General features: G+C 38.3%; 1 protein-coding gene across 5 annotated transcripts in view; it reads left to right on the top strand.

Moving 5' to 3' along the window:
* Positions 1-24,512, top strand: part of tanc1a (tetratricopeptide repeat, ankyrin repeat and coiled-coil containing 1a) — an 89,226-nt gene extending 64,714 nt beyond the window's left edge. For 2 of the 5 annotated variants that reach the window (XM_051897589.1, XM_051897594.1), the window contains 16 exons: positions 748-1,355; positions 6,745-6,853; positions 6,945-7,067; positions 9,832-10,068; positions 11,918-12,082; positions 12,434-12,515; positions 13,539-13,672; positions 13,790-13,913; positions 15,916-16,091; positions 16,190-16,322; positions 18,550-18,579; positions 18,662-18,753; positions 19,032-19,178; positions 19,858-19,958; positions 21,971-22,015; positions 22,589-24,512. In XM_051897589.1, coding sequence (XP_051753549.1) covers positions 748-1,355; positions 6,745-6,853; positions 6,945-7,067; positions 9,832-10,068; positions 11,918-12,082; positions 12,434-12,515; positions 13,539-13,672; positions 13,790-13,913; positions 15,916-16,091; positions 16,190-16,322; positions 18,550-18,579; positions 18,662-18,753; positions 19,032-19,178; positions 19,858-19,958; positions 21,971-22,015; positions 22,589-23,777 — 3,495 coding nt within the window. In that variant the 3' untranslated portion in view covers positions 23,778-24,512. The remainder of the gene's footprint in view (positions 1-747; positions 1,356-6,744; positions 6,854-6,944; positions 7,068-9,831; positions 10,069-11,917; positions 12,083-12,433; positions 12,516-13,538; positions 13,673-13,789; positions 13,914-15,915; positions 16,092-16,189; positions 16,323-18,549; positions 18,580-18,661; positions 18,754-19,031; positions 19,179-19,857; positions 19,959-21,970; positions 22,016-22,588) is intronic. The other 3 variants (XM_051897590.1, XM_051897592.1, XM_051897593.1) reach the window with 3 other exon arrangements.
* Positions 24,513-26,248: the final 1,736 nt, after the last annotated feature.

The raw sequence follows: 26,248 nt of genomic DNA, 5'->3' as shown, positions 1-26,248 counted from the left end.
CATACAGATGATGAAAAAGATGCACAGTAAGATAAAAAATTAACAGACTTCTGCGGTCCTTGTAGTATTCATTAATTTCCCTCTTGCAGTTTTCAAGGGCACGCAGTTGTTAGTGGTTACAGCACAAAACCGCAATCTGAAAGGAACTATAATTATTCAAGAAACAGGGATTCTTTGGGAAGGCTGGTGGTCGTTAGTCCTGTGCTATGGTGCATAACAGTCGTTTTAAGTGAAGGTTCATCCCTTAAAGTTCCAACATTTTTTTTCATATTTAATTGCATGTCTTTCCATTGCAGCAGGCAGAAATCTGTGTCACTTTTTAATGCGACCAGCATCTGAATAATGCAGGAATTGTCGAAAATGGCCATTTTGTGTAGTTTTGTCATTTTATAATTTATTGATCAGTCAAGTGGTCTAACTAATATGTAGAGAGAGGGGGAAAAAAAAGAAAATTATGTCATAGAGAGTCAATCATGTGGTGCAACTCCCCCAAAACTATACATAAAAAGATATTTATGAATTAATAGTTCATGATATTCATTATATGTATTCTTCTACCTCATGATATTTTACCTCTAACTTAAAATATATTTAATACATTTTCATTTAAAACTTTTTTTTTTTTTGGTATAAAATGGTATAAAAATTTTATTTCGCAAAACCAAGATGAATACAAAGAATACATTTTCAAGAACTTAGCTTATTTTATTTTTATTACTTTTTATGTCTTTTATGTTGATCTGACAGGAAGTCACCAGTCTCCTCCCCTTTCCCATCATCTCTCTGGATGATTTCCATGACAACAAGGATATAACCTCTGACCTCACCTCCTACATCCAGCACCGTATAGACCACAGCCCTGACATCATCAGCAACATTGCCATCAATGGCAAAGCCGACCCGGCGAACATCTCTAAGCTCAGCGCCCACCTGGTTGCCCGAAGCCAGGGCTCATATCTTTATTTAAAATTAACCCTCGACCTGTTTGAGAAGGGTCACCTGGTCATTAAAAGCTCCAGTTATAAGGTGATACCGGTGTCTCTGTCTGAGCTCTATCTGCTGCAGTGCAACATGAAATTCCCATCGGCCTCAGCATTTGAGCGTGTATTGCCACTGCTAAACGTGGCTTTGGCATCTTTGCACCCTCTGACGGATGAGCAGCTCTTCCGGGCACTCAATGCAGGATCCATGAGAGGGGAGCTGGAGTGGGAGGACTTCCAGCAGCGCATAGATGCTCTTTCCTGCTTTCTGATTGGCCGCCGAGACAGAACGCGCATGTTCTGCCACCCCTCCTTTAGGGAGTGGCTGGTATGGAGGGCGGATGGCGAGAGCACTGACTTCATGTGTGACCCAAGGTAAGCTGCGATGTCGCTTTTCCTGACACACTTAAGAATGGTTTGGTTTGGTGTTTTTCATGCTTGTTTAAGGCATGATGAAATTGCTAAGGTGTTTAGAGTGGTTGTAGCACATTGCTATAAAGTGAAGCAATGTGATTATGCTTCAAACACCTTAGCAATGTGGTAAAACTACAGAGACCACCTTAAAGGGATAGTTCACCCAACAATGAAAATTCACAAAAGAAGATATTTTGAAGAATGTCTGTAACCAGACAGTTGATAGCAGCCATTGACTTCTATAGTATTTTTTTTTTTTTCCTACTATGGAAGTCAATGGCTACCATCAACTATCTGGTCACCGACATTCTTCAAAATATCTTCTTCTGTGTTCAGAAGAAAGAAACTCATACAGGTTTGGAACAGCTTGAGGGTAAGTAGCCTAAATGATGACACAATTTTCATTTTTGTGTGAACTATCCTTTTAACAAGTGAATAGCAATGCACAAAAACTACTCAGAATCGCAAGCAAGTGAATTGCAATGTGTGAAAACTACTCCGAACACTTTAGCAACCTCATAGCAATGCGTTAAAACCACTTGGAGCACCTCAGAAAGTGAAAAGACACCCAATAAAGGGAATTGCAATGTGTGAAAACTACCCAGAACACTAAAACTACTTAAAACACTTTAGCAAGTGAATAGCGATGTGCTAAAACTACCCAAACTTAAGCAACTTCCTAGCAATGTGTGCTAAAACTGCTCTGGGTGCATTTCAGTCAACTCCCTAGTTCAGTGGTCAAGGCACTGATTAGTGGGGAAAAAATCCTCAATCACAAAATCCTTCTACAGTCATGGTGGTTTTGGTGTTTCGCAAAGTTTTCTGCTTCAGTATTTGTAGATTATTTTTTGTTTCTATGATATACTGGAAAACAATGATAAACATTTCATAAGTTCGCTTTAATAAGTTAAGTAAGTTTAATAAGTTTAGTAAGCTTTTTTGGGGAAAACATTCAATATATCGAAAGAGTCAATATTTACAGTGTTGATCCTTCTTTATAACCTCTGCAATTAGCTCTGGCATGCTGGATATCAGCTTCTGGGCCAAATCCTTATCAGTGCTCGAAGTTGATCACAATTTGTGGACTTCTTGTCCTCTCACCTTTTGAAGATTGACCACAGGTTCAATATGGGATTAAGATCCAGTGAGTTATCCAAAATTTAAATGCAATAATCTCCAAGCCGTTTCTTTATCACTCTTGCCTTGTGACATGGTTCATGCTGGAAAATGCATGGATCATCACCAAATTTGCAAATGGATCGTTGGGAGAAGTTGCTCTTGCAGGCTGTTTTGATACCATTCTTTATTCCTGGGAGTGTTTTTGGGCAGAATTGTGAGAGAGCCCACTCCCTTGGATGAAAAGCAACCCCAAAAATGTATGCTTCACTGTTGGCATGACACAGAACTCATGGTAGCATTCACCTTTTCTTCTCTGGACAATCAATTTTTTTTTCAGATGTCCCAAACAGTCACAAGGGGGCTTCATCTGAGAAAATACCTTTGCACCAGTCTTCTGCTCTCTAATCCTTGCACTTCCTGCAGAATATCAGTCTGTCCTTGATGTTTTTCTTGGAGAGAAGTCGTTTCTTTGCTGCCCTTCTTGACACCAGGCCATTGTCCAAAGGTCTTTGCCTCAATGTGCATGCTGATGCGCTCACACCAGCCTGCTGCCAAATATTAAGCAGCTCTGCAATGTTGGTGACACGATTCCACAGCTGACACCGCAGGAGGAGACGTCCTGAAGCCTTCTTTACTGCAGTTGAACCTCTCTCCTTAAAGGGTTAGTTCACTCAAAAATGAAATTTCTGTCATTAATTACTCACCCTCATGTCATTCCAAATCTGTGAGACTTTCGTTCATCTTCGGAACACAAATGAAGATATTTTTGATGAAATCCGAGAGCTTTCTGACCTCCCTATACACAGCAACGTCACAACTGAGCCGGCGTTCTGACATACAGTAGAACCCAGAAGCGCTGCACTGTGTTTACCATGTAAACAGCATAGGAGAATGACAGAGAAGAAAAGAAACTGTTGAATAAAGTCGTTATTTTTGTTTTGTTTTTGTGCACAAAAAGTATTCTCGTCGCTTCATAACATTAAGGTTGAACCACTGTAGTCACATGGACTATTTTAACAATGTCTTTACTACCATTCTGGTCTTTGAATTTGGTTATGACATTGCAGTGTATAGGGAGGTCAGAAAGCTCTCTGCATTCATCAAAAATATCTTCATTTGTGTTCCGAAGATGAACGAAGGTCTTACGGGTTTGGAACGACATGAGGATGAGTAACAGAAAGTTTGGATGAACTATCCGTTAAAGTTCTTGATGATCCGGTACATGATTCTTTCAGGTGCAATATTCTTTGCAGCAGTTTCCTTGCATGTGAGACTATTTTGATGCAAAGTGATGGTGGCTGCATGTCTTTTTTTGGAGATAACCATTGCTAACACAAGAACACAATGATTGGAAGCACTTCTTCCCTCCTTTTATAGCGATCAGTCTGCTCTTATAATTAAATCAGAATGATTGCTGATTATTAAATGATAGTACTCGTTCACACTTTTCCCATGTGCTGATGATATGATTAGTCAAATGATGTTAGCTGGTAATTTTGTGTCAGGACCAAAATTTTTTTTTGGCCATTGAAGCTTTTTGCAATTATTTAAAATGCATCTGATCACTCTGCACAGTAATCTAGTAACCACACAACTGAAGCAGCAAACTTTGCGAAACAAAATTTGTCACTGCCAAAACTTTTGGTCATGACTGTAGTGCACTGGAATCTCCGCTCCATAAAAAAAAAAAAATCCTGCAATCCAAGTCAAGTCACCTTTATTTATATAGCACTTAATACAACACAGGCTTAGCTGTTTAAAATAGTTTCAAAGCAGCGTCACAGTGATAAACAGGAAAATAACGATCAATGATGCAAACAGAGCAGGCAATTGTATTGGATTGCATGTTAGAAATGTGGCATTGATGCTCACTATGTATAAAATTGTCACATTTATGACACGCAGATTTGAAAAGACGAACCATTCATTTTTTATTTTTTTTCCCATAAGAACAGTAGTGAACAATCTAGCTAACATTTATAATTTATGCCTCAAATATTGTAAGGATATGTAATCAAGGTATTTTTCATAATGTACTTTAAAAAGTCAGTATGGTATCAGTCCTGCTGTTTTTGATAAATAACAATGATGACATTTTACAAAGCAAGTTTGTTGTCATGTGGCCGGAGTCATCAGTGTCCTACTGTTTAAGGACCTAGGGATTAGTGTACATAATATGCCAATTCATGAGCCAGGGACCCTAGCAATTGAATGACAATGCACTAAAATTTCATAGGTAAACTCAATCACAGTTCAGAATTCTGAAAAATCATGGATGGATCTGATAGCAACAAATGGTAATTCCATCCGTCCATCCGTCCATGCCAACGGTATACTAAAGTTAAGGTTAGGGAATTGTTAAGGCAGTCAGCACTCTGATTGACATGACCAATGAAATCTTTATTGGAATCTGCTTTGGTGAAGGGTTTGTGCTAAAACACCACTAAACACCACTAAAACTACTCCAAATACCTTCGAAATTTCATAGCATTGTGTTACAACTGCTCAGAACACCTTAGCAACCACATAGCAAAGCATGCGAAGTACAGGTCAGTCATCTATCATCTGCAATTCTTTGGTTTGTTAATTGAGTTCAGAAAGGGAGTAACTAAAATGCATTTGCGTGTGCGTAGCCTTTGAACATGAAATTACTCTTGTGTAGTTCTCTTTCATTTTGTAGAGTCTTCAATTATCTGTCCACCTAAGCACACACACATTGCTCAGTGTTCTCATTTAGAAAGGCATCAGTAGCTCCATCACTGTTATAAACTGAAGAGTGACCCACTTAACACGGATCACACAAAAAGAAAAGTTCATGGACTGTGATTCATATAGAACTTTGCTGTCTATGAGGACAACATTATTAATCTGTAGGGCCATTTAGACTGGGGGGATGAGGGAATGAGGCGGACATGGCACCCCCAATGATTAGAAATGTCCAAATTGAAAGATATTCAACAACTGTTTACGACAGAAATGTTAAATGAACAACATATTCAGTGATGCTCAAATTTAACTACTTTGAACTGAAAATATAGGCTGAATCATTTATATACTGTAGCTGAATAATTACATCCCATAACTGAATGTGACAAAACAAGAAACATTTTGTCCTTTTGCATTTTTGGCAATTTAAGGCATATAAATAACAGTGATTGTGAGCAGATTTTAAAATAAAAATATTATTTGCGCATATTTCAAATTAATTATCTAATTATTTTTATATATAGGGTCATTACGTGTCAACTCAACCAGAGGTCCCCAGTTCAAATTTTTGATTTTGTTAATATTTTTCCTATAGTAAGACAAACATAAATAGTGATGAAAGCCAAAATATTAAATGTCACAGATGTATATTTACTATTTTGTAGAGGGGGGTCAAAATTACAGTTTTCATCTGAGATACAAATTAGAGGGGTGTAAAAATGACTTTAGAAAGATGGCAGAATTATTATTTTATTTTTACACAGAGATTGGTAGGTCTATTAGTAAAATCTGTTGACTTGAGCAATCTTTGTTTCATTATATGCCAGCAGTGACAGTTCAAAAATGGCAAAAGGCACTTCTTGTTCTTGTGGTTTTTGACCACTGAAAATGTATACAATTTACTCATGGAGCCGCATTAAGATCTCCATATATCTGAGATTGAACCATCGAGGGTCTTTAAAATGAAGATACCAACAGGAAAGTTTGTTAAGAACCAGAATCTAAAAGGATATTAAGATATCTTTAATACTTCTTGAGTTATAGTCATGCAAACTTGAGGCAAAAACACAAGTGCCATTTTTGAACTGTCACAGTTGGCATATAATGAAACAAAGATTGCTAAAGTCAACAGATTTTACTAATAGACCTACCAATCTTTGTGTGTGTATAAAATAATGATGCTGCCATCTTTCTAAAGTCACTTTTACACCATTTCAACCCCCCTCTACAAAATAGTAAATATACATCTGTGACAGTTAATATGTTGGCTTTCATCATGTTTGTCTCTCTACAGAAAAAATATTAACAAAATTAAAAAATGTCCGAAATTTGGTTGATTTGACACGGAATGACCCTATAAACATTACAACAAAACATTACACCCCCCTAATGTTCAAGACATGGTTACAGCCTTGATTTAGAGTTAATCAGAATGGAAGGAAATATGTGAATCACTTATATGATGAATCAGAATGATGGTATTCATTATGATTTCTGATGAATTGTTATTGATGTCGGTGAACAGAAGTGGTCACGCTCTGATGGCCTTCATGCTTTCACGTCAAGAGGGAAAACTCAACCGCCAACAAACCATGGAGCTGGGCCACCACATTCTCAAAGCTCACATATTCAAGGTAGGAAACAGGGATACTCAAAATCCTTTTCTGTGTTTAAGTGATGGGACTTCCGTTTTAACCCTTCCAGCCTCTCCTTCTCTGTCCTCAGGGTCACAGTAAGAGAACAGGGGTTTCGTCAAGTGTTCTGCAGCCCTTGTGGATCAGCTACAGTACAGACAGCCTCTCTGCAGCTCTTTCCTCCCTCAGAAACCTCTACACACCCAACGTCAAGGTTTGAGGATATGCAATATACACAAAGACGCACAAAAAACAAACGCATTCTCGTCCTCAATGTGCCAATGAGACCATCACTTATAAAAAGCAGCGTCAATCTCGAGTAAAAAATAAAAATGAGCAACTGCTTTACGCTCCTGAATTGTAGAACAAGGCTCCAACAATTATCGCGGCTGACGCATTCAACCACACAAGAAGAGCTATAGCCTTACAGAGCTCTGAGTCATCCACAATGAACGAGATTTCATAAGTCACGTAGAACATAGTAATTAGTGCTGTGGCTTACTGAAAAACGCCTTACGTAATGACTACATTTATTTATTAAATCTATTATATGTTAATTGCAGTCTAGACTCCACTCTCCCTGTAATTTCCTCTCCTACGGAGTTTTAATGAAACGAGCGTCACTCTGAGTCCATGTGTGCACGCCAGTGTCCTTGACAGCCATTTGGCTGGAGAGCTGCTCATTATTTCCTGCTGTGTTTGTATAAATAAATGCGATTCTGCTTCCTTTGCTTTTAATGTGTTCCCGCTTCATCCAGCATCTTAATCAAGCCTCCATTACCACACTGCCCATATCCACATCAAAACAAAAAAAGTAATGGAGCCAGGTTGCATTCAATCATTCACCGATTGGCGAGTATGACTTCATGCTTTCCGCTGTTAAATGAATGTGAAATAAGCAATTTGCATGTTTAAACAGATCAAATATGTTTGTATATACACCACTTTTTCAGAGTTTTGTGGTTTGGTTTTGTGATTAGGCATGACACATTCTTATAGAGGGTATGCATTGATGTCACTTTCCTGATGAGTGGCAAAAGAGCCTGCTACGTGACTGGATTTAGTAGGGGAAGCTGCGAAAACCAAAGGTGGGACTCGATAGTGTTGTTTACAACTTGCCAAAGATCCAGTGATCCTTGGATATTGACATGCAGCCAGGAATCGTGCTTCCTGACATTTATATGTGCATGATTTCAACGCCAGGGAAATGCATGAAGCAAATTCACTTTTGAACACTTTATAAATACTATATAGGTAGGTCTAAATCTGGGTGATCACTTGTATCAATGTTATATATATCATCCAGCCCTAAAACTTGTATATATATTTTTTTTTGTCAGTCTTTATTTAAAAACACCCAGTTATGCAGAAGATTGCTCAGATTTCTTGTCAAATCTATTTGTACAGTCAGTCGCAAAGCTCTTTCCCGTTTTGGATGTGTTTTGTGTATTTTTCACGGCATTCACACTGAAAACCAATGCTGCCACTCAGTCTTTTTGCCACTCAGTGGGCGTAACCGCAGTCACTCCCACCGACGGTGACATCAAGTGCATACCCTCTATTGAGTGAATTAAAACGAATATTTGAAAGCTGGACAGGAAACTGTATAGGGATTGAGAATAAAATGCATTGCTTCAGTCCACACCCTTTATCTACAATATACAGATGCAAGCAAATAATCAGCTTCAGTCTAGTATATCTTCATCTATATGTAATATTAAGGTATACTAGAGTGAAGCTATTTACTTGCATCTGTTAATTGTAAATATAGGCTGAGGATTGAAGCAATACATTCTAGTCTTTATATTGCACATGTAGATTGTAAATTGAAGCTATATATTATAAATTAAGTCTGTAGATTAAACCTATAGATTGTAGATTGAGGCTATAAATTAAATATGTTGATTTACAACTGTAGATTGTAGATATATGCTATATATTGAAGCTAAACATTGAGGCTCTAGATTGCACATGTAGATTGAGTCTGTAGTTTGAAGATATAGATAAAGGCATACTAGCCTTTATTTGCTTGCATCTGTAGATTATAGATACAGGCTGTGGATTGAAGCTATACATTTTGGTTGAAGCTGTAGATTTTAAATTAAGGCTGTAGACTGAAGATGTAGATTTAGGCTTTAGACTGAACCTGTAGATTGAAGCTGCAGACTGTAAATTGAGATTACAACTGTAGATTGAGGCTATAGATTGAAGATGTAAGTTTACATGTTGAAGTTAAGGCATCCCTCGACCCTCGATTGATTCTGTAGATTGAAGCCATGGATTGTAAACTGAGGTCTGAATACTGAAATTGAGGTTGAGAAATCAAAATAGAGATTGTAAATGGTGAGAAAGACAATAAAAAAGACACTAGTGTAATTATTCAGCTCAAGTTAGTTCGGTGTTGATTGAGTTTAGTAATTGTGTAAAGTTCATCAATTATGAAATGAGGTAAATTCAGATATAAGCAGCTCTACAGTAGTAGTGTAGTGTAAATAATAGTGGCATTATTCACTTTGGGTCAATTCAAACAGTATAAAGCAGCTCTGCAGAAAACAGCGGTGTCATCATCCAGCTAAATTCAGTTCAAGTTTTGTTCTCCTCTAATAACGTCAGTGCAGTCAAATCATTAATATTGATATCTTTTATCCAAGAGCCATCCAGTCCCTGAACTAAGGGATGCTTTGCACTATTTATTTATGTTAATCTTTGTGGACTGTGCAATAATTTTTGTACTTACAACTGCACTTTCTTGTCTTACCTGCATCATTCACGTTTTTACATGGACTTTGATTATGTTATTGTGGTTTATATGTATGTGGTTAGTATATTGTAGCACCTCTGTGTGTAGTCTCTGAAATTTCATTGTATTCCGATGCAATGACAATAAAAGGCTTGAAATTGAAATTGAAAGTGCAGCCCTCTGACAGGTAATAATTGAAACAGTTACTTAATTTCTTGTGTCTTACCTGCGTCCCCAGGTGTCCCGGCTGCTGATCCTGGGAGGGGCGAGTGTGTGTTACCGTACTGAGGTTTTGAACAGCGCACCAGTGCTGTGTGTGCAGTGTCACCTGGGACACCTGGAGATGGCTGCTTTGCTCCTGGAGTGTGGGGCGCCAGTGGATGGGCAGTCGGAGAATGGCATGACCTCCCTCTGTTATGCCTCAGCTGCTGGACATCTGCCACTTGTCACCTTACTATGTAAAAAAGGGGCAAAGGTCAGTTGATCCCTTTTAATATACAAACTGGCTATAAATGATTCAAATACTTCACTAGATTTAAACCTAAATCTGTGTTTCAGTAAAAGATATTAGGGGTTAAATTGGGATATGGAGGTACCCTAAAACTAGTGGTGATTCTGGTGCCCAAGCCAAGATATTATGGCCCATCCTCCCAAAAAAGCACAATTACTTAGTTTGTCATTATACTATATACTCACATATGCAATAGAACAAATAAATGGAATAAAAAAATGAATATGAAATACATATACAGAATACACCATATGCAAGCAAAATGAGTACTGCATTTGAGTGGATGAATTGAATATCAGAAATGAGGCACTCAATTGGTTGAATTTTGCGATTTCACTGGACCGGTGAGCAGATGGAGTTCCTGGAGAACCTCTGTTAGTAATGCCACTTTAAAGCAATGAAAAATGCATTTCTATGAAAATAGATTATATTCTTATAATTAGAGCCAAAGCATTCTAACAGTAAGATGGGGAATAAATTTTGCTGTCCTCATTAACTTCATACTTCATAAGTGTGCATGTACATGTCAATCAAACTGAACACAACAGAAAAAGAGACCGCAGTTATTTTTTGGTTACATAAACAATTCTGCTGTTTTCTAACTGTGAAAAGTTTATATTGTTACATTGGTCTTTTAAATAACTTTTGCACACAGCGTACTTGTATAGTGTACAAGGTGTTCCAGATTGTTTCTTCTCAGTTTAACTCCTGCAAGCATTACAGATGAACTGCAGGAACTTTGCTGCTTATTTATTAACAATACAATTGTCAGTTATAATACAGTATGACCAAAGTGACTGCTCAAAAAGCTGAAACTATGGAACCTTGTTTCCGTCTGCAACTTTTTATCTCACAATTCTGACTTTTTTTCTCGCAATTGCAAGAAATAAAGTCAGAATTGCGAGTTAAAATGTGCTGTCAGTTGCGAGATATAAACTCAAAAATCTGTCTTTTTTTCTCGCAATTCTGACTTTTTTCCCCATTCTGAGGCAAAAAAGACTGATTTATTTTTTTTTTTTTACTCAGAATTACGAGTTTATATCTCACAATTCTGACTTTATAACTCGCAAATTGCGTTTATATCTATAGTCAGAAATTATATCTATATAATTTAGTTTATATCTAAATTATAGATATTGCATTTATGACTTATAACATGCTATCGTGACTATCACACAATTCTGACTATAACTCGCAATTGTGAGTTTATATCAGATGTAAGATGTATAGATGTAAACTCGCAATTGCGAGAAATAAAGTCAGAATTGCGAGTTATAAACACAATTGCGAGAAACTCACAAATCTGACTTTTTTTCTCGCAATTGCGAGATATAAACTAAATTATATAGATATAAATTCTGACTTTATATCTCAAAATTCTGATTTTATAATATAAAGATTTTTATATAAAGTCAGAATTACAAGATTTAAACGTGATTCAGAATTTATATCTATATAATTTAGTTTATATCTCGCAATTATAACTTTAACACACAATTGCAACTTTATATCACGCAATTCTGACTTTATAACTCTATATCAGATGTATGATGTGTAGATGTAAACTCGCAATTGTGAGAAAAAAAGTCAGAATTGTGAGATAAAAAAATCACAATTATACCTTTATGTGGCAGAAACAAGCTTCCATTTGAAACTAATTATTTATTTATATATATATATATATATATATATATATATATATATATAATTATATTATGTGATTAACACTGATTTTGATCAGTGTCTCCTTGATAATGTTATTTTTTTTTTTTTTCAGTGTAATTTTGTAAGTAACTGTGTATGTGTGTGTTAGGTGGATCATGCTGACAAGAGTGGTCAGTGTGCTCTGGTTCATGCTGCTCTGCGGGGTCATGCTGAGATTGTGCAGTATCTGCTGGAGCAGGAGTGGAGTTCAGACCTGAAGAACAAGGCACTGCAGCAGGCACTGATCGCTGCCTCCAGCATGGGACACACACAGGTACTGAATACACACAGTACACACATACCCCTTTTCCACCAAGGCAGTTTGTGCTGGTGGAAAAGGGGTAACACAGGATACTCCCCCTACCACACATACACACAACAAACTGTTACCAAACACATATTCCCACGTTTAGTTATCAAAATAGACTACATACTATAGACTATTGTCTGTTGTTTTTATATAAATTAATTTAAAATTAGATTGAAATTTTCTTACTATTCAGCACTATTCCTGAAGTAAAGCTAGGTTAGAAACAAAGGAACCGGGACCAAACCCACACCAACTCAACTCCCTAATATTTAATCCTATCTTGAATCATCATTATCTTACTGATATGTTTTACAGGTGGTAAAAAGGATGCTTGCATTGAACAATGGCGATTTTTCAGTGCAGATTGATGGTCATGATACTTTGTGGGGTGAAACAGGTTTGTAAATACACCACATTACACTGTGTTTTTTGTCATCTTATTTTTATGTCTTTGTGTAAAACCATTACATATAAGACATTGTGCTATACAGTACATGATTTACATGTAAGCCTTGTTATTAAATGCAGTATTTTAAAATTTAAACACCCCCTGTGGTGAAAATCAAGTTTTTAATGTTTATATGTCTGTGGGGATTTTAATATGCTTTAAGACAAACCATGTGCAAATTCATCAACACCATTGATGAGTATTTTCTCCTTAAAACTGCAGTGAACCAAAGACAGTCTCAAAAACGTGGTTTGAAATCGCCAGTGTTTCTTACGTCACAAACTACCTTGTAACTAATCATGTCAACTTGTGAGCGGGCTTTAGCATATCAGTACTATGCTGCGATTGCGAAGCAGGGGAGTCTCAAGAGAAGCCAGGTTATTCCGATATATTTTTCTGTTGATATGAAAAATCGAAAAGATTTAGCAATATAGAGGGTGAATTATGTATATTATGATGATATGATGAACTATATGCCTTTCTCCACTGACGTTCTGAGTTGTTCAAATCGTTTCTATGCTGATTGTAAGAAGGCAGCTGTCTGACTGAAGAACGGGAACATGGTTTGTGTAACATTAGCAACACATTATTAGCTGTTTGATAATGTAGTCAAGCGAAAGGCTAATCATATTAATTACTGTTATGTGTCCGACATTGTAGAGAGCGATACATAAAACGCATTACCATGGACTTGTAGACGAGTTTGTATAATTCACTCTTCCACTTCTTCTTCTGAATCAGTTTCTGGTTCAAACATATATGGCTAAATTAAAACAATATTTTGCCATTGTGCAGTGTTTACTACAATAAAGTTGACTGAGTAGATCAGGTATTCTGAGCTTGTGTGACTTTTGGTCTGTTTTTCACATACTGAATAGTAGGGAAGTAAGTATATTCTGATGCAGCAATAGTTTTCCAGGATGGCAGAGTTTGCTGTACTGCATAGATCATCATTATGCATATCTTCTCTAGCTTTAACTGCTGCTGCTGGCCGGGGCAAACTAGAGGGGTGTGTGTTCCTGCTGGATCAAGCTGCCAGTGTAACACAGCCTAACCGCAGAGGGGTGGCACCCATCTTTAATGCAGTGCGACATGGACACACACAGGTAAGACCCTTTATTACACAGAAAAACAAAAACTAATTTTTTTGTGAGGGGAAAAAAGTCAAATTTACATTGATATCTCTTGTCTATTTTACTTTCTTTTCTCTCTCTCTTTTCCAGATAGCAGAGTTGTTTCTGCAGCGTGGCGCAGACGTGAATTGCAGTGATAAACATGGTCGCTCTCTACTGATGGTGGCTGCAAGTGAGGGACACCTGGAGACCGTGAACTTCCTGCTCTCACAGGGTCAGTGATCGTGACCTAGGGGTCCTTAACCCTGTGGCCCTCTTCGTTTAGGGGTCACACTTCGCGAGAGCGTCAAAAGTGACCAAAGCCTTGCAGATATGCGTAACTTTTTTTTTCCTCAGGAAAACCAATGCAATGTATTTTTGTTCAATAATATTTTTTAGAGTTTTGAGGGGATTTTATCTTACTATGCAGTATTTATAAAATTTTTGATTAATTTTTCCCCAAATTTTTTCTAATATATTTTTACATTTTTATTTTCAATTAAAGCAGTATTCCATGTTAAAATAGAGACAAGGCATGTAAAATCCAATTTTTGTAGATTAGTGCCACCTGGTGGGAGTAAAAAAACAAAAAACTTATGTCATGCTATGGTGTAACCACTAGATTCCTATATATCTCTATATAAAGTGGCTTATAAATTCTCTAGTGGTTTTTAGACATAAACAATTATTTTTATTAAGATTTTTTTGTTTGAAATGCTGATTTGAAGTGTCAGTTTTTGCATTAAATTTACTACAGTCAAACCTGAACACAGAACATTTTGTTACACATAACATCAAAATTTGACAAAAATAAACAGGAATACTTTATCACAGCTTAATCAGTTTGGGTCTGGCGGTCTATTTCCCATACATTTCCTATGTCAGTCATTTTTGACCTGCGAAGCAGCCAAGTGTGACTTTTCTTTCAGACCCTTTAACATATCTGAATCACGTCCATGATATTTTTTGTGTGTTCACATAGCTAATGTGACAGAAGTTACCAAGTGTCACCCCATTTCATGAAACAAAAAAATGTTACATTTCAAAACTTACATTTCTGAACGGAGAGGCCCAGAGGGTTAATCAACCATAATCCTATAAAGCCTACTATATCAAATTTCAAAGGCCTCTAAATTATTAACCTGATCAAAACTTTACTGAAAAACCTGTTGTGCACAGTCTTCTACATGCCTTCTGTTGCCTGATTGATAGTTTATACTTTTTTAAAAAGCCTTTTAGTGTAATTGCATTTGTATAATTATAATTGTATAATTTGTGGTGTGACATTTTTACAGATTTTTAAAAAGTAAACGTAAAAATAACATCTATATTGTTAGTAATATTGCAAGATGAACACTTACTGGACTGAACAACTTAGGTTTACTTGATTTTTCATTCACCAGTTTTTTTTTTTTTTTGTTTTTTTTTTAGAAAAATCATGTTCAAATGTGATTATCAAATATGATACAACAGATCTCTCAATCATCATTGTATTGCATTACATTATATATTTTGCCCCCACAATAAAAACTACAGAGCTTTGAACATAAAACAAAGCATTTAAGTTCAACTTACTAAGATATTATTGGGTGATATAGAGTGACATTTACCATTTGAATTTTATGTAAGTAGTCTGCTGTACTGTTATAAAGATCTCATTGATGTACAGTACAAACTATCAGAATTTAATATCAGCAACTGCACCAAACAATTTTTGCTCAGTTTGGCCCTCTGGTGTTTTTTTCCTGCTCGCATATGAGCTCCATATTTTCCTATATCTATCCTATATGAGCCATAAAAGCCTGATGTATCAAAAATGATACTCAACAAAAAAAGTTTGCACGCATAATACATAACACAAAAAAGCTTTATTTAGAGGCCAAATACAAGAGGCCTAATACGTGGTTATGACACTGATGACGATGTAAATCGTAAACGTTTTGTCTTTGGCCTCTAAATTATTATTATTATTTTTTTGTACAATAAATTTTCTACGATTATGTGTGCAAGCTCCTCTCATTGTTGGAATTTGATGTTTTTGAGTTTATGCACCAAAGTAATTCATTTGTTTATAAATTCCTTCAGTATTTGGCACTGACATTTTACGGCCTTTTGGGCTGTTTTAGTACTAAAATAACAAATTTACAGGCTTAATATACCAGTGCAGTAAAATTTCTGTGACAAAACTTGCATCATACTGTCAAATAAAGTCCATAATGATTGTGTTTTTATTGTAGGAGCAAGTATGACAGCAGTGGATAAAGAAGGTCTGACCCCACTCGGGTGGGCATGTTTGAAAGGTCAGAAGAAAGTGGTGGAGTTTCTAGTGGAGAGAGGAGCTCAGATTGACCACACGGATAAGCACGGACGCACCCCGCTGGACCTTGCTGCTTTCTACGGAGATGCAGACATAGTAAGCTGAGATAATCTCTCTCTTTGCTGGCACAAACACACTCTGACACTTGTGTCTCAGTATTATGCCGTGTCCATATCTGAGCGATCTTTATTCAGGTGCATTACCTGGTCGAGTGCGGAGCGGCGATCGAACACATGGACTACAGCGGAATGAGACCTCTGGACCGGGCCATCGGTAGCAGAAACACCTCGGTCGTGGTCACTCTGCTGAAGAAAGGGGCTAAACTGGGTGAGTCTCACCTCAGAACATCATGACACACATTCTTTTATATCTCTCCTGGGTTCAAGTGCCGTCCTCTAGAATCTAGATCGCCACAGTCAGGTTCTCAAGAGGGTCTTGTCCATTCTAAATCTAGAATGTGGTGAGTTCCATTTGTTCTCCCCTTTTCTCAGACTAAAAGCACAGCGTTCCTTTGCTGAGTCCTAAATGCAATTGAAACCAGGCCATATTCGCAGCAGAGCCGTGCAGGACTGTTAGCCCCCATTTAAGTAGGACGCTGGTGATGTATGGGACTGTCATGCACGCTCTGCGTCAGGGCAAAGACTTTTATAGCGAAGTCCACTCAGCTTTCTACCCAAAGTCACAGAGTGCAAACCTTAGGAGAACAAATTCCCCTTCCAGTTTAAAAACATCTAATTACATTTGAAACGGCGACTGTCTCTACCAGTCTGAGGTTGATGATGGCAATGACTTTGCCAGACGCATTTTAATGACGTTGTGGTGTGATTTGTCTTGTCTGCACACTAGAAGTGGTTCAGAAAAGCTCCTGTGTGGATTGAAGGAAAGAAAAACCTCCCGCTTTTGTGAGCAAGCTCCATAACCACTGAAAAATAACCCATGTTTTAAATTAGCATTAGCTGAGATTTCCAGCTAGCCACTAGAAGGGAGCAATATAGAGGTTAGCAAATTTTTGCCTGCTCATTTCCCCTTGGTATACAAGTAATACTGCAGGACAAGCAAAAAGATCTAGTTTCCATTTTTTTAGAGTCATACTCTCATCCAAACCATCTCAAGAGGTTTGCTGTTTTAGAAAGTCTGCCAATGAATAGCTTCATCCTTTAGTTACTTTAGTTCTCTTAAAGTTAGCCTGATGAAGCACATCTGCAGTTTTAACATTTATTTCAGCATTATAAAGTAGGTTATTCAAGTACTGGATGCTGATTGGTTAATGCATGATTCCAGCTGTTCTCAAATACATGATAGAGTCACAGTAGTCAGCTATTAGCTGCAGATTACATGTTAGGAATTACATATTCAGTAACACTTTAGTATAGGGAACACATATTCACTATGCCTTTTCTCTCAATAAACTCCTAATTTACTGCTTATTAATAGTTAGTAAGGTAATTAAGTTTAGGTATTGGGTAGGATTAAGAATGTAGAATAAGGTCATGTAGAATAAGCCATTAATATGTGATTTATAAGTACAGCCAATATTCTAGTAATATGCATGCTAATAAGCAACTAGTTAAAAGACCCTAAAATAAAGTGTGACCACATATTCTAGTGGAAGGATGGCACATTTGCTTTATATTTGTTGGATTTGCTTTATAAATATAATGATTGATTTTCAAACCTTATTGCATAACTTTATTTTTTTTCAGTATATACACTACTGTTAAAAGGTTTAGAGTCTGTAAGATTTTTTTTAAAGACATTTATTCTTTAAGGAGCCATCAGATTGATCAAAAGCTTTTGAACTTTCTATTTATCAAAGAATCCTGAAAAAATCAAAAAAACTAATGTATCATGGTTTCCATCAAAATACTAAGCAGCACAACTGTTTTCAACATTGATAATAATATGAAATGTTTTTGAGCATTAAATCAGCATATTAGAATGATTTCTGAAGGATCATGTGACCCTTAAAGGGATAGTTCACCCAAAAATGGAAATTCTGTCATCATTTACATGTATGTATGAATTTCCTTGTTCTGCTGTACACAATGGAAGATATTTGGAAGAATGTTTATAACCAAGCAGATCTTGCCTCCCATTGACTACCAAAGTATTTTTTTTCCTACTATGGTAGTCAAATATTCTTCCAAATATCTTCTTTTGTGTACAGTAGAACAAAGAAATTCATACAGGTTTGAATTCATACAGAACTACTTGAGGGTGAGTAAATGATGACAGAATTTTCATTTTTAGGAGAACTGTCCCTTTAACTAGAGTATGGCTGCTGAAAATTCATTCATATATATATATATATATATATATATATATATATATATAATAATGTTTTTTATCATATATTCATATTGATCAAATACAGCCTTGGAGAGCATAGAGACTCAAAAAATCGTACCGAGCCCAAACTTTTGAATGGTAGTGTGTATTCCTTCCTAATTTCAGCACACATCTATTCTTCTTGAGTTTTTTCCCCTTGCATTTATTCTTTACGCTTTCTCTTCTTTTTTTTCTATCTGTACTGCTGTCACTATCACTGCTAAAGGCTACAGAACATCTCCTTATGAACGATCAGGTACAAGCATTAGGAAAGTCATACTCTGAATCGCTCTGTGTTATTGACTGTCAGGACTGACGTGTCTCTTTCTCTCTTGAAGGTAACGCCGCCTGGGCCATGGCCACCTCCAAACCGGACATCCTCATCATACTTCTGCAGAGACTCATGGAGGAGGGAAACCTGCTTTATAAGGTCTGTCACTGCCAACAACTAGCACCCCTGGGGGTAGAAATAGTTTCGAGTAGAACTAAAAAGTAGTATCAAACACATGCTATTACAGAAACCACAATTTTACATTGATCTAACCATGGTATTAAAGAGCCATCTATGGTTTTACCTGTAGTTACTATGTTCTTACAACAAATACTACATTTAAACAATGATCGCTATGGTACATTTTCATGAAGGTCCTCTGAGACTTTCTGAAACTCTCCTTTCCTCCATGTATTCTTTCTCTCCTTTGATCTCAGAAAGGGAAGATGAAGGAAGCTGCTCAGAGGTATCAGTATGCACTGAGGAAGTTTCCGAGGGAAGGTTTCGGGGAAGACCTGAAGGCATTCAGGGAGCTCCGGGTTTCCCTCTATCTCAACCTGTCCCGCTGTCGCCGCAAAACCAACGTATGTCACATGAGTATATTGGATGCCAATATGTCTCTGTGTGTCTTAACAAACAGAATTAAGTATATTAAATGGCAATAGGCATTTTATATAAAGATCACATACACACTCATCTTCTCCAGGATAATTGTAATGGTTTGTCTAGGTTGAGGAGAAGAGCCTCACAGGCTGTTCATAGAAGTGTTTTGAGCGCAATTAGGAGGCAGATTATGTGAGTGTGAGAGAGAGATAACGAGAGAGAGTCACTATGTGTCCTGCTACGTTTTTCCTAATTACACAGCATCCTGAAGTTCTAATGGTTATTTTAATAGGATCTTCCACCATTAAACATTTAAAGTGCATCATTAGGGCTGACAGTTATGGCTCCTCATTGAATCTCTGACCTCAGACTCAAGGACGGAATTTCAACGAGAGTCTCCTGATTACAGATTCATGCATGAGAGCAGAATGATGGAACGAGGGTAGAATGTGAGCAAGTAAATCCAGCCCCTTGGTATGCACGCATCAGTACCAGAATGCAACAGTGCTGCCGTGACTGCACTAATCACTCTCATGGGTCTAGTTAAGACAAAGAGTTAAACTTGCTGAAAACTTGATTGGATCTTATTTTTTCCCCTGTCCCTTCTTCTTGTCACGCATATTCTTCCTCTCTTCTTCCTTTCACATTTGTTCTTGACAGGATTTTGGCATGGCTGAGGAGTTTGCCACCAAAGCTCTCGAGCTCAAACCAAAGTCCTATGAGGCATTTTATGCACGTGCCAGAGCCAAAAGGAGCAGCAGGTAAAGAGCCTTCATGAACATTTTAATACACTTCCGTTATCCTTGCTGTCTGCATGCAAACCCGAACATACAACGCAACAAACTCTCCATTTGTGCAGTTCTTATTAATAAATCAGTTCACCCAGTTGGCGATTTGGATGAAATGCAACACAGGAGTCATTGGTGTGATTTATGGACTTAACATGGACAATAGAGTGATCCCTGGTTACCATTTAAACTTGAATGAAGTCATGAACTACTAATGTGTTGTGTGTACTTTTTTCAGCAATGTTTAAAAAAGCTATTTTGCAGGTTAGTATAAATTTAATTAGCTTGATGCATATATTGTCAGTGTACTACAGTCAACATATTCATACTATAAAAATAGAATATTTAAAAAAAAAAATAGTATTGGCACCCCACTGCAACAACCAAATCCAACAACTGCAAAAATCAAATTGTTCTAGCTTCTAATTATGCTACCCATTTTAACCTTATTCATAAGTCATGACGTTGAAAATCAGAATCAAGAAATCAAATCATGGGTTCCAAGCCAAAGGATTTTGTTTTTCAATACTGAAAAGTATTCATTTAAAAATAATAATAATAATAATAATGATAATAATAATAATAGTACCATCAAATGACAAATATATTATTTCACACAGTATTTCTGTGTGATTTTATTATTTTTGTGATTATTATAGTACTGGGGTTGGTAACCTTTTTGTTATTAAGTGGCATTTTTGATTTTTCTAGTTAATCATTGTGCAAATTTGTTATAATATTTGTGAACTGTCATCCACTCAGTCCCTGAGCAGAACAGACTTAAAGGGTTCGTTCACTCAAAAATGAAAATTCTGTCATTAATTACTCACCCTCGTGTTGTTCCAAAACTGTAAGACTTTCGTTCATCTTCGGAACACGAATGAAGATCTTTTTGATGGATCCTGAGTGATTTCTGTCCTTCCATAGACAGCTTCGCAACTAAAACTTTGATGCTTCAAAAAGTTCATAAAGAGACTGTAAAACTAATCCATATGAATTGAGTGGTTAAGTCCACATTTTCTGAAGAGACTCAATCGCTTTATATGATATGATAAACATTCATCAACGCACACATCAGTTATGGTAAACGGACGCTCAAGCATATTTGCTTGATGTGCGAGAACCAGTGAGGTTCATTCTCGTGTGTTACGCAGCACGTTTGAGCTTCAGGTTTGTTCTTGTGCATTGGTTAAGCTTCTGTTTATGTTCGCGGATCAATGTTTATATGTGAATAAAAGCCTAAATTAAATCCATTCATCATATAAAGCGATTGAGTCTCTTCAGAAAATACTAAACCACTCAATTCATATGGATTAGTTTTACAATCACTTTATGAACTTTTTAAAGTGTCAATTGCGTATCTGTCAATGGAGGGACAGAAAGTTCTCAGATTCATCAAAAAGATCTTCATTTGTGTTCTGAAGATGAACGAAAGTCTTAGGTTTTGGAATGACACAAGGGTGAGTAATTAATGAAAGAATTTTCACTTTTGGGTGAACGAACCCTTTAACTTGCATGATTCAATTAAAGTACAGCACTACTACCTTGGATCGGCATTCTAATGTTCAGTGATCGTGCAAATGGTTCGATCTGTGTGCTGCTGTTGATTAGCAAAGCTAAATTCTCACACTTTTATAGTATTTATTGCTGAAAACTATACACAGGACAGGCTTTATGATTATGAGGAATGGTTAACACAAAATGTAGAACAGTATGCAGGTGAGACTTCTAATATCTATATTAAACACACATACCTCTCTAACTATTGTTCACATCAGAGTCCTGCACGAGTGGATTCTGCGCTAACTTAAACACCTCAGATTCTCCTTTTGCATTCATGCGCTCGATTGGCTCATCAAGTGCATTGTAAATGCAAATCTTTGACACACTTCATAGCGTAAACCCAAATATGCAGGGGAGTTTTTGAAAGCAGCTGCCTACCTATCAGCCAGTACCGAAAATAACATTGGCTATTTAACCCGCAGTCTGCCTGTGCCTAATGACTCCCGACCCGCACAGCAAATGACAAGGTAAATATGTTTCATAAAATTTTATTGGTCCACCTGTTGGGTACCTGCAGATAACTGCCCACGTGCAAGACTCTGGCCAATTTTGCCTGTTATGGGATAATTGTTAGCTTAACAAAATGCTAATGTCCAAATCAGGATGGTCACCAGTCGCTTTTAAGTTGCTGCCTGTAAAAGAGTCTTAAATTAGTCATTTATAAGGTTCAATTGTGGTTAAAGATCCTGTTTATGTTGAGCAGGGGTTCTCAACTCTTGCCCTCAAGATCTTCTTTCCTGCAGAGTTTAGCTCCAACCTTGATCAAACTCAGTTGTCTGTAACTTTCTAGTAATCCTGAAGACCTTGATTAGCTTGTTCATCTAAGTTTCATCAGGGTTGGAGTTAAATTCTTGCAGGACAGTGGACCTCGAGGGCCAGAGTTAAGAACCCCTGACATAGACTGCTGCCCATGTTAGAAGTAGGCAGTAAGTCATCTCACAAGGTTTAGAGAAAAAATCAAGCATAGATCTAAACAATCTGCTGCATATAGTGCACATAATAATGATTAAATATTTACCAGTTCCTTTTCACTCTCTCAGGCAGTTTGCAGCTGCGCTGGCTGATCTTTATGAAGCGGCGCGTCTGTGTCCCAGTAACAGAGAGATCAGACGTCTGCTGGCACGCGTGGAGGAAGAGTGCCAACACCTGCAGCGACAGGGTTCTAAACACCCTACCTCTCACGCCAACCCCTCACACCACGAGGAAGAGAATGACGATGAGGAAGATGATGATGATGATGACGATGATGACCAAGACATTGAGAATTTGGAGAAAAGCCCAGACAGCCTCAGCATAAACATGTTACAGGCAGATGAGGAGGAGGAGCGGCGTGAGCAAGAATCCTCTCGGCAGGAGAAGAGGAAGGAGAGCTGGCATCAAAGCCGCACCTTGCCCGATTCTCTAGGCCTGGCGATAGCGGATACCCAGTCTGCAGTCTCAGCAGCTGCCCCCGGACGGGCCGCCCACAGGCGCCTTCCGTCCAGACAGGCTCAAAGTATGAAAAACCGAGATTACAGCAGCTCGCTACACGTCGAGGGCAGGACGCTCCAGAGTGCCGGGTCGAGCCCCATGCCGAGCCGCCACCGACCCACCTCGCTCCGAGCAGGGCCCTGCATTGACATTGGCGGCGTCGAGAGGGGAGCTCTCAGTGGTGCCAGAGAGGGCGGCATTCAGTTTGGTCATGCAGAGAAAGCCGAGGGCAGCGTTGAGCCGAGGGGGGAGTTTTGCAGGAGCAGCAGCGTGAGAGTGTCCAGCTCCTCCAGCGGAAACCTGTCGGATACCAGTCGCGTACGCAATTCTGTGGCGAGCGCTCCCGACAGTGGCGCGAGGCAATCTGACCATAAGCCACGCCCCTTTATGGGTGTCATTGACAAGACTGCACGTTTCCAGCAGCAGCAAGGTCACCATGGCAATCTGGTGTCCAGTTACGGCTGGCAAGGACTTGTGCCAGAAGGGCTCGTAGGTCACAATGTAAATGTCGTCATGAACACGCACTCGCAAGGACTGACCACTGATCTCCAATACGCTAAAATGAGCGCTTATCAAGAGCCCATCCATAACAGCACACATACGGCCGAGTTTCATCATGGATCCGGATACAAGGACAGTAATCCCCTCCAGCAGCACTACAACGACACCAAGCACAAGCAGGCCAGCCTGGCCCGGGACAACCCCATCCTGATCAGCTCCATCAAACCTAAACGCTCCTTTATTGAGTCCAATGTGTAGCTACAAACTGAGCACAAATTTACAATCTTTAATATAGGGGGCTCGGTTTTCATCAACAAACCCAATGTCATTTGAGTCAGTTTTGAAGACTAATTTCAAAGCATTTTGTGTGAGCGCACACGAGTAAAAGATTGCCTTGCATTTCTGTTTACGACTATAGCTTCAGAGGTATTTAAATGCGCAACGCTGCATCTGCACATTAAAAGAGAGCAGAGATATAATACAGATGATGTATTAATGTATTAAGATACCTGACCTGACTTTAGATTTCAGTAGGGACATAGGACGTCTACCAAGATGAAACACTGTCTTTTACAGTAGGATTGTGGACCGGTCCTGTGTGTGTTCAAAAGCATTTCCTGTTTGAATGGTGATGAGTCTGTTTGTGTGTGTTTGAGGAGAAGTCTGTTGTATTTCTTCATAAATTACTCACTGTTTTGACTAATTTATTTATGGCTTGGTTGTCTGATTGAAACAATATTATATTTTATATATTAGTTATTTTTGCACAGCTATATATTATGAAATACCACTATGATTGTGAGATCGACATGAACTGTATAAAGGAGACCAGGTTTACATGCATGTTATGGTGAATTATATTCAGGTGTCTATAAGGACATAGATGTTATTTCATATGTACATTATTTGCAATTAATTTCATGTATAGGGCTGTTATGAATTGTATTTGAATATTTCAGCATCATATACAATAAACCCCAGTTTAAGACTTCAGTTATTTTAGTTTATTACATTTCTCTAATGTCTTATTTTGTAAAGTCCTAAGGAATTACTTAATCTTAAAAATGCTTTTTAGTTGGTTGCTAATTTAAAAAAGTTTTACTCTTTAGGTAAGTTTTGTAAAGAGTCATCTGAATAGTGTGCTGAATTTCCCCAAATCTGATTCAAACCACATTTGGATTGAAATGCGATTCCAATCAGATTTTTACAGATGCGTCAGTCTGGACGCTCTGGCTGCAAATCAAATTGGATTTCAGATCGTCTTTTGCGTCACTCTTAAAGTAACACACAATAATAACGTCAAACCCGGTGACGGAAATGCCGTAAGTATTCATACGGTATTTAAACGGTATGTCCAAATATTTCAGCCGTGTCTACAGCACGGAAAATCACAAAAAATCTCCTCCGTCGCTGAGTTTTTCTTGTGCAACTGAGGAGTTCTGCACTGCAAACGACTCGACAGAGTGTTGCATTCGTTTTGAAAGCCTCGTTACATACGTGGGTACATCTATGGCCCTGTCCCAAACGGCACCCTTAACACTTGCTGTCTTCTTACGAGTCCGCACTTTCATGACGTAACGCCGCTTTGACTGTCGGGAAGAAGTCTGCTGCGGAGCTCGCTTCAATGCAGGCTCGGCAAAAGTACGCATCAAGGGCACATATCGACGCAAAGGGGGCGCTCGCGGGCACCCTTCTGAAACCTAATATGACAAATGGGACACCCTACGGTCTCATGGACTTAAAGGACATGCGCACGCGGCAGCCATTGTAAAGGCTGATTTATACTTCTGCATCAGACCTACGCCGGAGCCTCTGCGCCGTAGACTATGTGTCTGTTTTCATTATACTTTTGCGTCGTTGTCCGCGTCGACATGCCAGTTTTTTTACCTTAGGGAGGAGTTCTAGCAGACCAATCACAGTGCTTGTGGTCCACGTAGAATTGATGTGTTGTTACATTTTTGAAGAGGTGCAAGTCAGGCTACGTTGTAGGCTATGTGTGCTACACACAGCCTACACCGTAGCTACGGCGTACACTCGACGCAGAAGTATAAATCAGCCTTAAGACTGAAAGTGCATACTGTATGAAGCGTGCCATTTGGGACAGGGTCTATGTCGTTAACAAAGCAACCCATGCAGATAGGTTGGTTATGTCTGTCTGGACCAGGGGTAGGCAAGTTTGGTCCTAGAGAGCCGCTGTCCTGTAGAGTTTGGCTCAAACGCACCTGAACAAGCTAATCAAGCTCTTCAGGATTACTAAGGCTTTAGGCAGGTGAGGGTTTTTTTTTTTTTCAGGGTTGGAGCTAAACTCTGCAGGACAGCGGCTCTCTAGGACCGAACTTGCCTACCCCTGGTCTGGACACACAAATCTTATATGATCACTTGCAATTTGAGAAAAATTTGCCTGCAGTCTGAAAATAGCCTAAACCCGTGGTCTCAAACTAAACCTGTGGCCACAGCCCTGCAGAGTTTAGCTCCAACTCACACCTGCTTGGACATTTCTAGTAATTGTGAAGACCTTGATTAGCTGGATCAGGTGTGTTTGATTAGGGTCGGAGCAAAACTGTGCAGATCTGTGGCCCTCCAGGAATTGAGTTTGAGACCATTGGCCTAAACGTTAGAGAGAATCCTCATGCTCATTGGTTGCCATCTCTGTAGTATGGATACTAGTACACTAGTATTGTAGTGTAGTTTGGTGATGCGAAGAGTGAAAATTGGACAATGGAACACAC

The sequence above is a fragment of the Ctenopharyngodon idella genome, chromosome 6, assembly GCF_019924925.1.
Source record: "Ctenopharyngodon idella isolate HZGC_01 chromosome 6, HZGC01, whole genome shotgun sequence".
Taxonomy (NCBI): domain Eukaryota; kingdom Metazoa; phylum Chordata; class Actinopteri; order Cypriniformes; family Xenocyprididae; genus Ctenopharyngodon; species Ctenopharyngodon idella.
Note: the sequence above shows the minus strand (reverse complement) of the source record. Positions and strands in the feature narration are given on the sequence as shown.